The sequence below is a fragment of the Bactrocera dorsalis genome, chromosome 1, assembly GCF_023373825.1.
Source record: "Bactrocera dorsalis isolate Fly_Bdor chromosome 1, ASM2337382v1, whole genome shotgun sequence".
Lineage (NCBI taxonomy): Eukaryota > Metazoa > Arthropoda > Insecta > Diptera > Tephritidae > Bactrocera > Bactrocera dorsalis.
This window is the reverse complement of record NC_064303.1, coordinates 10,701,222-10,718,113: the sequence shown is the minus strand read 5'-3', so window position 1 is coordinate 10,718,113 and position 16,892 is coordinate 10,701,222. Positions and strand designations below refer to the sequence as shown.

Below are 16,892 nucleotides of genomic sequence, written 5' to 3'. Positions count from 1 at the left end.
ATTTGTAAAAGATATTTAAATACTATTAGATTACTCGGAACAATTCGAAAACAACTTTCATTTCATAGTAAATCATAATTGTAATTAAAATTTAAAACAATTACTTTTGAAAATATTGTTTTAGCCCTCCCAATGCATCAGAAATGTATGTAATTTTATTGATAAAATTTCTACAAATCCATGCCTGATTTTTGCGCACTCATTTTTATCTGTATGTAGAATATACCCAAAATTGCTTTTGTTTTATTTATGTCAACACCTTCACACTATATCACTGTGAATTTGTGTGCAAAACCATATGTCGAATGGTGGCCAAAAACCATTCAACCATAACATATGCTATACAACAGGAAACGGAAGTGAGCATCAATAGATGCATGGCATAACGTGCATACAAAGCCATTCGACAAGCCGATAAATACAATTACTGCAACTTAACAATTATATACAGGAATATTATGCGGCAAAATGTAGGCAATTGTCGATAACAGTGTGCAACTGTACGCGTGTATATGAGAATATCACTGCTTTGCGGCCGCCACAAATTTATTAATAATTTTCATTCATTCGCAGCCAGTTGTATATACTTGCAGTACGCAATGAGCCATGCAAGCGAATGAATCTGAGTGGTGTGCCTGTATTGCGGTTGCATAGCAGTGCTCATCGAGGCAACCATATAAGGTGCTACGCTACATATGAGTGCTTGCGGACAGGTCTGTTCGGGGATGTTTAGTATGTGCATAAGAAGCACAGGTTTCAATGTTGAACTCGTTTTTGTCTTAAGTCAGTTCTAATCTAGCGTAAAATATAGAAATTATTGAAGATATCAACTAACTCAGGAAGCCAATATTGAGAAGGAAATTGTATGACGCTAAATTAATTAGTTTTCGGAAAACATAGCGTGCGTTTGATCACATAAGATTGACTTTTACCTTTTTTCAGCGAATTTTTAGTTAAAAATTACATCTTGTTTCTATGAAGTATGGCTTTAAAGGAAACAAATATTTAAATATTGGTTGTCAAGAAAGTCTTGCGGTATTTTTATTGAATCAATTCGTGTGGCACCCATACATCGTGCTTCTTAGTGACTCCAAGCTTCTTAAAATGGTTTATGACGGTTTGATGACTAATATGCCGGTCTCTTTCGACCAATTCAGCGATTTTATCGCAATTTTCGACGACAGGCCTTCCGGAGCGTGGCGCATCTTCGACCGGGTTTGACAACCAATTATTTTCAACTAATTTTAAATTTCAATAAAACAAATATTTTTTTTAATTTTTATAAGTATTGTAAACTATTTTGTAGATTAATTTTACAATGATAAGCATTAACTTGCCAAGAGAAAAGTTCTCAAGTCTCAATCGACTTGTATTTTAAAAGACATCCCCTGACTCATGCGACTATTATTTTATATTTAATCTCTATTATGATAATAACAATATTATTAAACATACAATCTGCCTTTCTAGCTCAAAATTCCTTTGACTGCAGATATTTTCGTTTTTTTGTCATAACTGTGGCAGCATCAACGTCGCCAATATGCGCACCGCCGCAAGTCAATTCAAGTCATTCATGTTATTAACTCCCAAAAGCAACAAAATGAACCCAAATGAACTTTGATAGCGCAAGTCGGTCCATATATGTTTGTATGTGTAAAGCTGCGGTACCAACAGACCACTAACTAATTAACCAACGGAAGCGTGAAATCAACACCAACTACAGCCAGAATGAGTATTGACAAATATTCACCGCAAGTATTTGTTGTTGTTAATGTTTTAATCCCGGCTTTCTTGCTTGACTGATAGCTCGCTTTTTTGAGCATCTGTCATTGTGTCAAAATGAGACCCTTGAATGACAAGGCGTGAAAGAAGGCAAAAAGCATGGAAAATGCATAAGTGTTGTTGTAATGGTGGTTTAAACGTGGTAGGTTATTCGCAAATACTTTTTAACATATTGGCTGATTTTGTGAAGGCCTCGGCGGACTTTGCCTTTAATATATGAGATTCCCATAACTTTACTGCATCTATGTACAATACCTAGAGTAGGCATTCGCAATAAATGTTACTCATACGCAGCGTCATCCGAGTGATGGTTTGAGCAGCAATGATTGCAAAACATGAACTTCTATTAATCACACCCTGAACAGGGTATATTAAATTTGTCACGAATTTTGTAACACCAAGAAAGAAGCCTATAAAATATATACATACATATATAAATGATCAGTATGTTGAGTTGAGTCGATTTAGCCATGTCCGTCTGTATACAAGTATATACGAATTAGTCCTTCAGTTTTTAAGATATCGTTTTGAAATTTTGCAAACGTCATTTTGTCTTCGAGAAGCTGCTAATTTGTCGGAACTGCCGATATCGGACCACTATAACATATAGCTGCCATATAAGCTGAACGATCAGAATCAAGTTCTTGTACGAAAAACTTTCACATTTGACAATGTATCTTCAAGAAATTTGGTATAGATTATTATCTAAGGCAACAATGTAATCTCCGAAGAAATAGTTCAGATCGGATGACTACAGCATATCGCTACCATACAAACTGCGTGATCGGAGTCAAGGGCTTGTATGGAAACCTTTCATATTTGACAATGTATCTTCAAGAAATTTGGTATAGATTATTTTCTAAAAACACAATGTAATCTCCGAAGAAATTGTACAGATCGGCTCATTATAGCATATAGCTGTCATACAAACCGAACTATCGGAATCAAGGGCTTGTATGGAAAACTTTCGCATTTGACGTTTAGTTAACGTTTTTTCTTGTTTTCTGCTGTTTTTGATAACTATAATGAACCAAAAAGTTTTTGAATATTTCGAATTTGGGATGTAGTGCGAGAAACGGAGAAAATATTGTTATTTTTTTTACATATGACTGAATTTCGCGAAAAAACTTACTTGTGCTACAACAAAAAAAATTTTGCTTATCGTACAATATAATTGATAAGATTTGAGTTTTTGAACTATCTAACCGAATTTTCCCCTTCAAGTTTAAAGTGTTGCTCGCATAAAATGTTCATTTCTTCCTTAAGGTAAATATTTTCATTTCAAATTCCTCGTCGTCCTTCTTTTCTTTCCATTTATGCATTTACTTATATGTCTATCTCATAATTCAAATGCCATAAATGACAAATTTATTACAATAATCGAAAAAAAATTCACACAAAAATATGTAACCCGAACTGGTAAATGCTAAATCCAGCTTGGAAATTCTCGCCCATGGCTATCAACGTAAAGTGTAAAACGTCAAATGACAAACGCAGAGCAGTGCGAAATTGCAATTTCGTAAATGCACATACAGGTACCCTCACATACTCCATATGCTTATATACAAACATATACGAATGCATACACATTTGATTTCTGTTCGCTCTGCTGCCTGCTGACTGTTGCAAAACGTCGGCGAGCGTATAAGGCAGAGCTAAGTTCGCAGTGTGGCAGTTAGCGTTCCTTCCAGTTATCTGTCGACTTTCTATGACACATTTGGCAATTGAAGCACACCAACAATCACAAAATGCCAATAGCAACAGCAGCAACGATAGCGTTGGCAGCTACTGAGCAGCCTCCGTATTATCGTCAGCTCCAGCCAGCTGCGTAACGTTTGGGATGCACTGACACTATGCTGTTGCGAACAATCAAATTTGTAGAGGATTTTAAATATATGAACGAGCATATATGTAAGCATGTATGTGTGTCTATACGTATGTGGGTATGTGCTTTTAAGCTGATTACCATAAATAGTTATTTGCCTTAGCGGGCATCGCAGTAATATTTTTAACGCCAAGTGCAATTCAATTTTGCATAATTTGCAAAGTGGCATAATTAAATTTTCTGCACTAATTAATTTATACCCATTTACGCTGAGGATTATAATTAATTTATCATATTTTCAAATTTTAAAACTCATAATTCATACGAAATAGTGCAGGTGATCATATATGTATCATCCGTAAATGGAATCATCAGATATGTATAGGGACTATTTTAGTGGTATAGACATATGTATATCAATAGTCAGCGTAACGAGCTGAGTCGATTTAGCTATGACCATTTGTCTATGTGTCCATATGTATATACGTCAACTAGTACTTCAGATTGTAAGATATCAATCTCAAAGTTTGCACACTCATGGATTCTTCCACAATTTTTAGAACTTCTTATTGACCCTCCCAATTCATGATGTACCAAATCATGAATGTCGAAAAAACAATGAGCATCACCTTGACTTTTGAGCGGCTTTGGGTTACTTTTTTATTGATTTCGACTAGTTTTTTTTCCTTCCCTTCCAATGTTTGTTGACTTGTTCGCATATCATACTCACAAATTCATGTCTCATCGGCAGTTATAATAATGTACAATCGGAATTCTCACGATCAAGCACGGTACTCTTTAAAACAAACATCAACTTTATCGAGACGAGTCGAGCAATAACACGTTTCATACCCAAAATATCTACCAAAATAATAAGAACGGATTGTTGAGAAATGTTCAGCTCTCTGGCCATCTCTGTAACACTTGCCTGACGATTTTCAAGCATGTGAAGGATGATTTTAATACTTTCATCAATGAATAGGTCGAAGGTCGTCCAGAACGAGGCATATCTTCAACAATCTCTCAACCATCTTTGAAGGCACTACTGAGTTGTACCGACCTAAGCAGCTATTGTAAGCAAACTGCTTCGACAGATCGCGTTCATATTTGGCATAGTAAGTAAGGACCGTCCCACCAACTTACATTTTATTTCACTCTTTCCACCATAACTAAAACACATATGTTGCAAATGAGTGCACACATAGATGCGGCCAACGATATGCCAATATAACAATGTTTGACAGAACTCGCCCTTACTCACTCAGTGGTGGCGGTGGTGATGGTGTAGTGGTTGAGGCTGAGGCTGGTTGAGGAGAATCAGTTGTAAGCGCCTTCCCTAGTACTCGAAAATTGAAAAATTGACTGTTTGTATACGTGCAATAATATCAATTCCCTCTTATCCTACGCGAACTCATTGAATACCAAATTGCTTCAAAACACAACTGCAGCAAAGCAGCAATAGCATACAGTTACGGCAATTTACACCGGTTTGCTGGCATTCACAGTAATGTTAGTCCATTTTGTATTTCAACAATTTCCGTCATTCGCTGTACCTGTCGATACGGACAGTACTCGTGGGAAATCAGCAAGTCTTGTACTGGTAAAGTCGTTGTAAATGTCTCGATATATGTATTTGTAGTTCATATATCGAGACAATACAACGATACTACCAGTACAAGACTTGAATGTTTCAATGTACACATCTTTGTAGGTACTACTATGAGCAAAATATAGTAAGACTTTGTTCATAATTTTAAAACATAAACATTTTTCAAAATCAATGTCGCTCCTCTTAAATTAATCCGATTGGCCCCAATATACTTGTGCCAACGTGTTTTGCTGTTCTCGAAGCAGTTGGTAAAGTCAATTTCCGGTATAGCTTTCAGTGCTCGTAGCGATTGATGTTTAATGTATTCAATTGACTCAAAACGGTTTCTCCGAAGCATTCGTTTTAGTTTGCTGAATAGTTAGAAGTCAATCGGAGCTAAATCAGGTGACTGCGGTAGTTTCGGCACGATATTGATTGAAAATTTGCGGAAAAGCTCACGAGGAGTCAATGCAGTATGCGACGGTGCTTATTGGTGGTGCAAAAGCCAAAAGATGCCAGCCCAAAACTTTGACGTTTTTTACGATTGGCTTCGCATCAACGACAGATAGCACTCAAATAGTATTATTTGTTGACAGTTTGGCTGTTTGGTAGGAAATTAGGAGTGCACCGCACCTCGATAATCGAAGAAAACTGTCAACATAGTTGATTTTTGACCTGCTTTGGCGAGGCTTTTTCGGCTTCGGCTTACCTTTGTCACGATATTCGGCCGATTGATTTTCTGTTTCCCACTCGCAAGCATTAATCCAAGACTCATCGCCGGTAATAATTTATTTTATGACATCCTGGTAGTGTAAAAGCATGAGAAGAGTGCTAAAAAGAGAGAATTGAGAAAGATCACAGTTCAGTTGTGTAATGGAAGAGTGATTACGGCTAGCTACGAAATATGTGCTCAGACACACACATAGCAAGTTGCTAAGTTAAAATATGAGGCCTCTAAGAAGCCAGATAATGGTGACTATACTCATATAAGTAGAACGAAATGGTCATGAAAAGAAAAGAAAGTGGCCCAATGCGGCTACTGTGTCAACTAATCGCCTACAATGCGGGTAACCACAACTTAAAACATAAACTTTATATTTCTGGCATGCACAACATACACATTTATTTATTTTCATAACGAAAAGTGCTTGTCGAAAAACGCATGCTGTGATCATACACCCGCACAAAATACACACACACACACAGTTTCACAAATATACACAAATTACGTGCCATTTAGAGACTATTGCATGCCTCACGTACGCTTTAAAGCATGCCGGCTGTATCTGTACTCAGTTCAGCTTCTGGTGATTTGCCGGTATTTTGACCGCAGGCTACTTGCCTTATCAAAAAATAACAAAAAATAAAGTAGAATAGAATCGTGCACATTTTAAGCCGCTTACTTTGCTAATCTGTTTTGCTATTTCGTTTTCTTTTTCTCTCGCACTTTCGCTACCGCAGCATTTGTGGCCTTTTCAGAAATTTGGCGACTCGAGAGGTCACCACATGCTGTTCGACAAGGGTCTACAATTCGGCATCGATTTGGAAAATTTCGAACAGGACGAGCCTATGCGACCACAAATCGACACTGGCGAACTGCGAACCCTTGCAGCGTCCGATGCATTTGCCTCATCATCGCTTACAACGCTAGACGATAGGAATGACGGCAGCAGCAGCAGCAACGTTAACGCTGACGGCAATGAGTGGCACGAACAGGAAGCAACAGACCATATAAGCGTCATCACGAGTACAACAACAACGTTGCCAACAGTTAGCAATGCCGTTGGCGCAACACATGAGGACGACTCACCACATTCACCGCACGCCAGGTGGCAGAAGCAGGGCGAGCCAGAAACAGCCACAGTGGCCACGAGTAACCATGTCACGTACGAATGGCGCATCGGCGACTGGTCGGAATGCTCAGAGAAGTGCGGTAATGCGGGCGGCGCAGGTTTACGGGTAAGTGTTGCACAATTTCGACTTCAAAGAATTTAGTTAAGCGCTGCTGTTTACACAATACGTAGTATACATAGTAGGTGGTCACGTGATCAAAATTTAAAAGATAGCTGTTTAAAAAATTAAAATAGAAAATCAATAAGACAAAAACAAAGTTTACAAACTGATGACATTTTTTAAGGAAGGTTGCCACCTGTACAAAAATTTTAATTTAATAAAATTTATTAGCCAACAAAATTTTTATACTATACAAGAAGTGTAAGAAACTTGAGAATTAAAAATATTGTCAGAAGAGTTGCCATCTTTTTTACACAGATAGAAAACTAAAATGTGTGCCCAAAATAAAGGTGATAAGAAGTACAAAATAATTCTTAAGTTTAAGGAATATTATTAGATTTAACATTTTTGGAACAAGGTTGCCACCTGTTAAAAAGATTACTTAAACAAAATTAATAAAAATGCTGACAAAATGATAATAAGAAGTTCTGCGAGATTTGACGACGTAAATTTTTTTGAAAGAGTTGCCAGCTGTGTAAAAAATTAAGAAAATTTAAAACTATAAGAATTGGAAAAACTAAAATGGTGACTCCAAAATAACTGTTAAGAAGTTCAAATTAACTGTAAAGTTTTGAGGAATGGTATTAGATTTAACATTTTTGGAATAAGGGTGCCACCTGTTAAAAATTTGAAATCATTAAAATTAATAACACAACTGAATGTCGATAAAGTGATTATAAGAAGTTCTGAGCGGTTTAAGAATTTAAAATATTTCTTCAAGAGTTGCCAGCTGTGTAAAAAAATTAAGAAAATTTATAAGTAATTTATAAGTCACAAACCAAAACAAAAACTTCGAAAGTAAAAATAATAAATATATTTAACATTTTATAGAGGAAGGTTGCCACCTGTTAAACAATTGTACTTAATGAAAATTAAAAAAAAATTAAATTTTCAAAATATTGGTATCAATAGAACTAAGAATCTTTAGAAAATTTTACAGTTGTGTTCATTATTTTCTGTTATACAAGGGTTGCCAGCTGTAAAAAAAATTATAAATTTAAAATTAAAAGCTACGACCAAAACAAAAATTTGAAAACTTATTAAATTTTAAATTTTATGACGGAGTTGCCACCTGTTAAAAATTTTAATTAATTAAACATGATAAAAGTAGCAATTTTGCAAAATATTGCCATTAACTGGTTTAACAATTTTTAGATAGCTTTCCAGTTGTGACATTTTTTTCTAGTTAAAACGCGACTATTATCTCAAAATTGACACTGTGAAATATATATCAATTATTTATTTAACTCAGTTGCAACCATTGCATCGCTCATGCACATTGTCAGCCTATTTTTTCATTCTGTACACGCAGACAATTGTGTGCAAACCATACACCATGGCGTATGAGTAACCAACACACAGTTTGTATTGCAATTTAACCGTCCATTAGCTTTATGAAATGGTTTTTTATCTGTACGTAGATATGTATGAGTGCGCTAACACATTCACATGTTAATATTTTATTTTCACAAATATTAAGTTTTATAATATTTAAATCAACAATTTTTCCATACCACAGCGTCGCGCAATAACGTGTCTACGTTTGCGCCACCATACGCCCGCCTATAATTCGTTGGAATCACACGTGGAAGCGGACATCGAAACGGTCGACCAAGCGTACTGTGAGGATTATGGACTAAGCGTGCCTGACACGTTTGAAATGTGCGGCCACGAAGAGTGCGCCCGTTGGGAGGCTGGCGAGTGGACTTTGTGTCAGCGTTCGCGTTGCTTTGGGCGCAACACGGCCATACAAAAGCGTGAGGTTAAATGTCGCTTTGCGAATGGCAGTGAGGCGACGGATGCCTGCAGTGTGTCACAGCGTCCAATTAGTCGACAGGAGTGTTATAGTGAGCGTTGCAAGGGGGTTTGGCGTGTCGAACCATGGTCTGAGGTATGTGTGTTTGTGTGAATCTCTGATTCGTTTTCAATTTTTTTATTTATCCACATTTTCTTCTCTTTCATCTCCTGTCTTGCAGTGCAATGCGCAATGCGGTCGTCAGGGAATTAAATACCGCATTTTACAGTGTGTTTGGTATGGCACGCGCCGACCAGCGGGCAATGCCTGTCGCCATCAGCCACGCCCAGCAGTTATGAAAGTGTGTAAGAGTCCGCCATGCTTTGCAAAAAGTGAGTAAATAATTACTTATACATTTTACTATTAATATTATTTGCAGATTGGTGTTTTTGCGGAGATACTTTTTTTAGGTGTCCGAATGCATACATTTTCTTTCATTATTAAGTTGAAAAGAGTGTGTTCAATTAGAATCCAGTCCAGAACTAAGACCTGTAGTTTACACAGGAATAAAATGAACTATTCAGCAGTCTGACACCTACAATTAATTGGTTTTGAACAAGATCGTGTCCCTTTTAAAGCATTTCAGCTTGATGCTTGGTGTTTTCTCCATTTCGTCTCATTTTTGGTCTCCCACTCGTTGACAGATTGTTGATACATGTAGGATTATAAACTTGCGTCTCGTCACAAATAATGATATAAGTATTTGATAAATGTAGGATTATAGGAACCAGCAGAGTTCGGTTTGGCGTCTCCATGATCCAAGTGATCCGATATGAAGTCAAAAATTATGAGGATATTGTTTGTTCAGATACGTGTTCTTTTAATAACCTAGATTCTCTCAGCCTTATAGCAACTTTCGTAGCCATACACCTTCCGACGATGTCTACGGGCACTATGTGCAAGATGGCATTAAGTGTCATGCTGATGAAGATCGCACGTTGAACTCTCGAGTTTCTTTGCAAGTGTGGTTTTTCCTAAAGCCCTCCAACACATAAATATTCCATAGAATATAATGGGCTGTGGTGTCGTGGAGCCAGAGGACCACAATTCCACCTTTTGGCAATGACTCCGCTGCAGCGGTTTAAGGCAATCGGTGTCTTTTTTGCTCTATCTTCGATACTCAGCTTCCATGAAAGATTCCTATCCAGGAAGAGCCCTAGATATTTCATTGTAACCGCCGGTTGCAGACAGATGTCTCCCATTTGCGGTAGCGGTGCCGCTGGCATCTTATATCTTCTAGTAAATAATACCGGTTTTGCTTGGATTGTTGACAAGATAACTTCCAACCGACCAATTTATTACCAAGCTGAGGTACCCCTGCGTCAACTCTGTCTCGTTTCTAAGCCCCTTGGATGTAACCCAGTCTAATGAAGTTCGCAAAGATAGGTATCAACCAGCTGCATGACACCTTAACAGCCTGCTGCAGCTGCGTTGCCATCCGTTTCGGGGTACTGGAATTGATCGCCCATGTAAAGTTTCGTTCATACAGAATGTCAACAAAGGCCGCACAATCATCTAACAGCACTCCTTAAGATCTTCCGCAGAGGACGTATTGCTCGGAAAGTGAGCATCAAGGAGCATCTGAAGTGTGTCTTCACTGCTTTACTACTTTTTATTTGCGTCCTTGAGATAACCCGGGGAAACGGAGTATTTTCGAAAATACGCCTGAACCTCGAGGACTCTTGACAGCCGTCCACTTTTTTCGCAGAAGCTTTTTCGTGAGGTCATCTTTACCTATCTTGCTTGTATATTGCAATTCCTGTCTTCAGTTAATCCACTTCTGAGGGCCTTGTTGGATAAATGTCTGCAAAACGCTCTGATTTTCGAAACTTCTATAGCCCGGGTATCCCTTTGCCCTCTGGTGTTTCAGTGGACAGGAACTCTCCAGTTTAGTTTTACACGCCGAGCAGAAAACTTCGACCAACTCGTCCATCGTGTAGGTAGTGACCAATGAGTTTAGCCCCAGCACGTGTAGGAAAGTTTGTGGGAGCCTTTTAGGGTACACTTCCTAATTTGTATTGCTAGGATTTCTAAAAGAATTTCGAAGTAGACATTTCCCGACTATACTGAACCCGTTATACCTATGATCAGAAAAGAAGTGATCCTTAGGGACCCTTCAGTTTGAGATCAGTGCGGCCGCAGCCACAGTATTCCCCAGACCTGTGACTCATAAACTGAAGAGGCCCATGAAAGAACGACGTTACGCTTCTCTTGACGAGATAAAGACGGCATCGAAGGAGGAGCTGAAAAAGGTAAAAAAATGATTTTTTGAAGTGCTTCGAAGATTGGAAAAACCGTTGGCACAAGTGTATAATATCTCATGGGGATTACTTTGAAGGGGACAAAATAGATATTCATGAATAAATAAATAATTTTTGAAAAAACACAAAATTGGCGATACTTTTTGAACACACCTCGTATTTCACTGATTTCTTGGTTAAACTTCGAACCATTTATAAAGAATCAAATCACGCTCAAGTTGTAGAAAAATTTCTAGATTTTTATACACTGAATTATTTTCGTTAAGATGAAGGTAAGTCATATTGTATTCTCAGTTTCTTGGTCTTGAGTTAGTGAAAAATAACAGGATTTCGAACTCTGGTCATAAAAATACTGTTAAAGTGATTCTTAGCAACGAATTTATGCCACTGAGTGAGGAAATCTCTAGTACATCATCGGTCATCTATTGAGATGTCGAAGAAGAATTATTGCGAAGTCCTCAATTTGTACCAATATAAGCTTAAATTAATGTTAACCGCAAATTACTTGAAAATGCATATTTCTTAAATCACTTTATTTTCAATAAAATAAATTTGTCCCTTTACTTTTACAGCCTTTGATCAATGCAAGGACACTTCACGGTATTGCCGCAACGTACGCTCGATGGGCTTGTGCAGATTACATCGTTACCAAGAGAAATGCTGCAAGTCCTGCCAATTCAATGCATACTACAATTAACAACAACAAATATTGGCAAAGTTAAGCAAAAGTGTAAAAGTCAAGGCTGCAGTACGAAAGCAAAGAATACAACAACACAAATAACCCACACAAACAACAGAGCGCTCCAAAGAAATATTCGAAGGAATATTCGAATGCGAATATTCAACGGTTTACCAAACATTAATGTAAAATTGAGGTAGAGTGAAAGTAATAAAATAGTAATAATAATAATAATAACGGTACTAAAGGCACGCCATACAAATTCATGAAGCGAAAATGTTAAATAAGCAGAGCGACATACAAACACATACTTTCATGAATAGATACTGTGCGAACCGCAAACCAAGCAACTGAAGCGCATGATTTGAAGGCAAACAAATTACCGCTCAATAATAAATTATTCATAAAATAAATATTTGAGTATATTGAGTGAGTGCGACCAAATGATTCGAATGAAGGCAAATAAATAATAATAAGCAAGGTAAATCCAAATAAAAACTAACTAACTATAGATTGCTTTATACAAGCCAGTTTACACACACTAGTGAATACACGCATACTAATGTATGTACATATGCATATATGTATATATAAATACAAATATGAAATGGCAGACGCAGACTAATGCAAATGTATGTGTAAACACACAGATTTTGCTACAAATGCGATTATAATGGCAACAGCCTCATATGAAATGCTGATAGTAAATAGATATATATAAAAATGCACCAAAAATAACAAAAATAAAAGAAATCGTTATATTTGTGGTTACATGCATGCGTACATATACAAATACATACACACATACAATAAAGCTAATGTATTAATATAAAGCGAATGTCTGTTTATGCCGTGTAAATATATAAATATTTTAAAGAGAAAATTATACGATAATTTAGCATAATTTAGATGTAAACAAAGGCCTTAAGATATACTATATATTTTTTATTTTCGTTTTTAAGTGATTTTTGCATGCATAAGCGATCATTATTTCGTAATTAATGTCATATAATTTTTTAAAAATTTAATCTTTAAGTTTAAGTGAGTCAATTAGCACTTTCAACCCACTTTAATTAGTATAAATAATTGCTAATTGTCTAAATAAAGCTGATGTGTACTACCCTGATATATTTTTCTGCTTTATTAAGGGGTACGCCGAAGAGTTCAGGGCATCACAATGGAAAAGCGTTTCTAGCTTTGTGCTAGTGGGATTGTTCATGGCCTCCAAGGGAGATACTTAGTATGACAATTTTCTAGTTGCACGCATTGTCAGATGCGGCTAAGCAGGGTCATTCAATGCTGCACTGTTTCCAACCTTCTCCATGGCTGAAACCAAACAAAAGATCTATGCTCAAAATTATTAACAGAGTATTTCAAAAGTATAGACTATTGCAATATTCAAAGAATAAATAAAAAATGTTGGTTAATCCTCCAGTTTTATTCACTTTCCAGCATGACGCTGATTAAATTGTCCACTTTTATTGGGTCATCTATGTCTACTGCGGCGGTGCGTATTCATTCTGCCATCTTCTTTGCCATGTTGTTGAATCTTTCCTTATTTGTTCTATGACGCTCTTGTGGTTTTCGGATAATTTCTTTAACTCCCGCAGCTTTTTTCTTTTGTATACCAGAAGGTCAATTGGGGTATTACCGCTATTAACTAATATTACATGACCTGATGCAACCCTGAGGGCTTCGGAGGGGTGCACTCTGGGCACTACCTTACGCCGGTTTTCGGCATTAGGAGCTTTCTCTTTCCTTGTTGGAGCCCCCTATGTTGGCCGTTAGTCTGCTAAGTTGGGAGGTGATTATCGCTGCATTTCCTTCGGCGTGCTGCATTTGTACCCAGAAAGTTAGCCTGGAGTCCCGTCTTACGCATAAGAGTCTTGTCCTAAGAATATCCGTAGTCGTTTGCATGCTTATCTCGAGTGGTATGTGCTTGTTTGTTAGCATAGTAGCGCTCTTTTCTCCATAGCGAGCTGGAGACTGTGTGAGTCGAGCCATGCTTGAGTCCACATCATGACCTGAGTTAGCTCTCTTGGCACTTCTTTTGTGTTCTTTGCTGTAATTACTGCTGCAATGTCGTCCGGGTAGCCAATAAAGTACGATTCGTCTGGCATTTCGAGTTTTAATATAGCGTTATAGCTAATGTTCCATAAGTCTGGGCATAGAATGGATCCTTGTGCTACTCCTGACGTGACCGCTATCTAGTTTGGTACAACAGTTTTCTGTTAATAAGGTAAAGCTTTTCTCGAGAACGTCGATCATATCCACCCATCTGCCTCTGTTGAAGACGTTTCGGACATCTAAAGTTGCCAGAAATTCTATTATTTTGTATTTATGCCATCTTCGCTGTGCGTCTTTCAATGACGCATTTTAGACCTCTTACTGGGTCTAAAGCCACGTTGTCTAAAGGTAAGTCCTCCAGCTTCATTGATAGCCGCTTCTAGTCTGGGTTTAAGTAACCTTTCGTGTAGCTTTCTCGCTGTGTCAAGCATGCATAGTGAACGGTATGCTGATGACAAGTTAGGATTTCCTTTCCCCTTACTGACTAGCGCCAACCGTTGCTTTTTCCAGGGTTCAGGAAATATTCCGTATTCGAGTTAAGCGTTATACATAGTACTGCCAGTCGCTCTGCAGTTATTTTTTCAGGATTTTTACTGGGATGCCGTCTAGGCCGGCTGATTTGTTGCCCTTGAGCTGTGCAGTAACTGGTTGCAACTCTTCGAGAATAAACTGGAGGATTTGCGGAAATCTTAGAGTCTATTCTGGATAACTAGCCCTTTTTTCGTGGAGAAGAGTGAGAATATTATGCATTTTTTTTTTATTTATGATGATCTTTCGTTTTTCTATTAAGTCTATAGTATTCTAAAATTTCAATGAAACAATAATCTTCCTAGAGGAGGAAAAAGAATATGATAGTGTGTGGTAGAGTTGACAAGCCGATAAGAAAAGCATAAGAACAGTTTTTCAATTTCACCTTTTAAATAACCCTTTTTGATCGTTTTTGTAAAAATAATAAATTATTTGGCATTATGAATATGAATTCAATACTTTTCATACACTTTATATAATTAAATTAAAATTTAATTGTAAAAACCTTTTCAAGCTCAACGAATTAAAAATTAGTCGATACAATTATAAATTTGTAATTATGCAACAACAATATAGTTAGTAATGTATGTATTCAATTATGAAATAAGTATTTAAGCAGTTAAGCACTTATCACAAGGACAATGTTATGTGCTTGATAATGAAATATGCAAAGAATATACACGTATACAAATGTATACCATACACAGATATACTGCAGACAAAAAGTAACAATACAAAATTAAAATTAAACAAAAAGGCATAAAAAGAAGTTAATAAGATTTAAATGCAATTGTGTGTGTGAGCTGGTGTAAGCAAATGGCGAATTGTGCGAAAATAATACCAAAAAAAAAAGAAACAAACAGACAAAAGAAAGCATGAAAAAATAACGCAATTAAGTGTCTGCTTGAATGAGTGTGTGTGCAAGCGCGTGTATGTGTGAGTGCAAAAAGTACTTCACTGAATGTTTTTTGTACACAATATGAAAAAATACCACAAAGCTGCAAAGTAAAAAGCCAAACAAAACGTTAAACGAAAGCAAACACAAAAAAATTTACCGCGAAATGTTGCCACAAAAGACGCGAACGCATAAATGTAATTAGTTAGATGCACACATACACAGGCACATACAGTTACTTGTATGTGTGCGTATTTAAATAACGAGCCAACGCGTATTGTTGTTAAATGTAATTAAGTAAATTAAGGGAAATGAAATGCAAGGAAAATGAAAAAATCGTACTTTTATGCCACACTGTCACAAGGACTGAGCTCAATGTTGCGATGGAAGATTATTGCACTTGCTAAAGTAATGAAAGTTGATATTGAAAAATGTAAAAAATATTAAAATAATGAATGTAATTGGAATAAAATGAATAAACACGTAAAATTAAGCTTTGAAAGGCACACTTAATTAAACAGACGCACTAACTGACATACACGAAACATACTAATGCGTACACACCAATGGGTTATTCCATGAGAGACTACGATGAAAAAACTTAAGCTTCAAACTTTTGAAAGACCTGTTGCTGCTTTTGAAGTAAGGGTCTTTCAGACTCTATATGAATAGCAGGACGTAGGCTAATTGCCGACGAAGCCACCCAACGGGAAGATCAGTCCACGAGCTCTTTCGCTAGGGTCAGTCCACTGAGAGGTGTTATGTGAGTAGGTTTGCGTGTGCTTCAGGACCTCGAGGTAGGTTGTCAGCTGCAACTACTTGTGGGCTATTACAGCATACCAGCTCATCAAAGAAAGCTAAGTAAGTGAAATCTGTGTACTCGACTTTACAATAGTTCGCTTCTGTTAGCTATTAACAGGAGCTGTCAGTTTAAGGACCTAAATGTTATGGAACGTTCAAAGAAGAGCCGCAAGTTTTTGTTTTTTTTAGGTAGATATTAGCCTCCCGAAATGAGAAACTGTATTTGTCGTGACAATGAGAACAAAATCACTGATCCGACACTATTCCAAAATCCAATGTGTTGTTCCAGAATTAATCAGAAATTCATAAACTATTAGGTATTAAATTCATCTTGTCGAAATCTTAGGGTTTCTTACTGGACACTGACACCTTCTTACTAGACATCACTGAAGTAAGCTTAAAAATCTTGTCGGACGCAAGTTACCATAGTTGTGTGGAGGATAGTGAGGTGGAATCATTCATGATCTTTCTCCTCCACTTTCCAGCCTTTGCATTACTGAGGTTGAAACATCTCGGCAGTCTTATAACACAACGTATCGGCGTTGTAAGCTATCCAAATGAGAGTTAGGATCGATCTCTTAACTTATGTATAAACATGATAGAGTCGAAGGTCATGACATGGGCGCGCACGGCCCAGCGTTGATTAAAGTCGAGAGCC

At 37.1% G+C, this 16,892-nt stretch overlaps 1 protein-coding gene across 7 annotated transcripts in view; it reads left to right on the top strand.

The window, feature by feature from the left end:
* The window catches only part of LOC105222168 (protein madd-4), a 315,454-nt gene extending 301,562 nt beyond the window's left edge, over positions 1–13,892 (top strand). For 3 of the 7 annotated variants that reach the window (XM_049456511.1, XM_049456499.1, XM_049456494.1), the window contains 4 exons: positions 6,657–7,154; positions 8,728–9,099; positions 9,185–9,335; positions 11,837–13,891. In XM_049456511.1, the coding sequence (XP_049312468.1) occupies positions 6,657–7,154; positions 8,728–9,099; positions 9,185–9,335; positions 11,837–11,961 (1,146 nt within the window). In that variant the 3' untranslated portion in view covers positions 11,962–13,891. Of the gene's footprint in view, positions 1–6,656; positions 7,155–8,727; positions 9,100–9,184; positions 9,336–11,836 lie in introns of all 7 variants that reach the window. The other 4 variants (XM_049456488.1, XM_049456485.1, XM_049456508.1 and 1 more) reach the window with 3 other exon arrangements.
* The last annotated feature ends 3,000 nt before the right edge of the window (positions 13,893–16,892 follow it).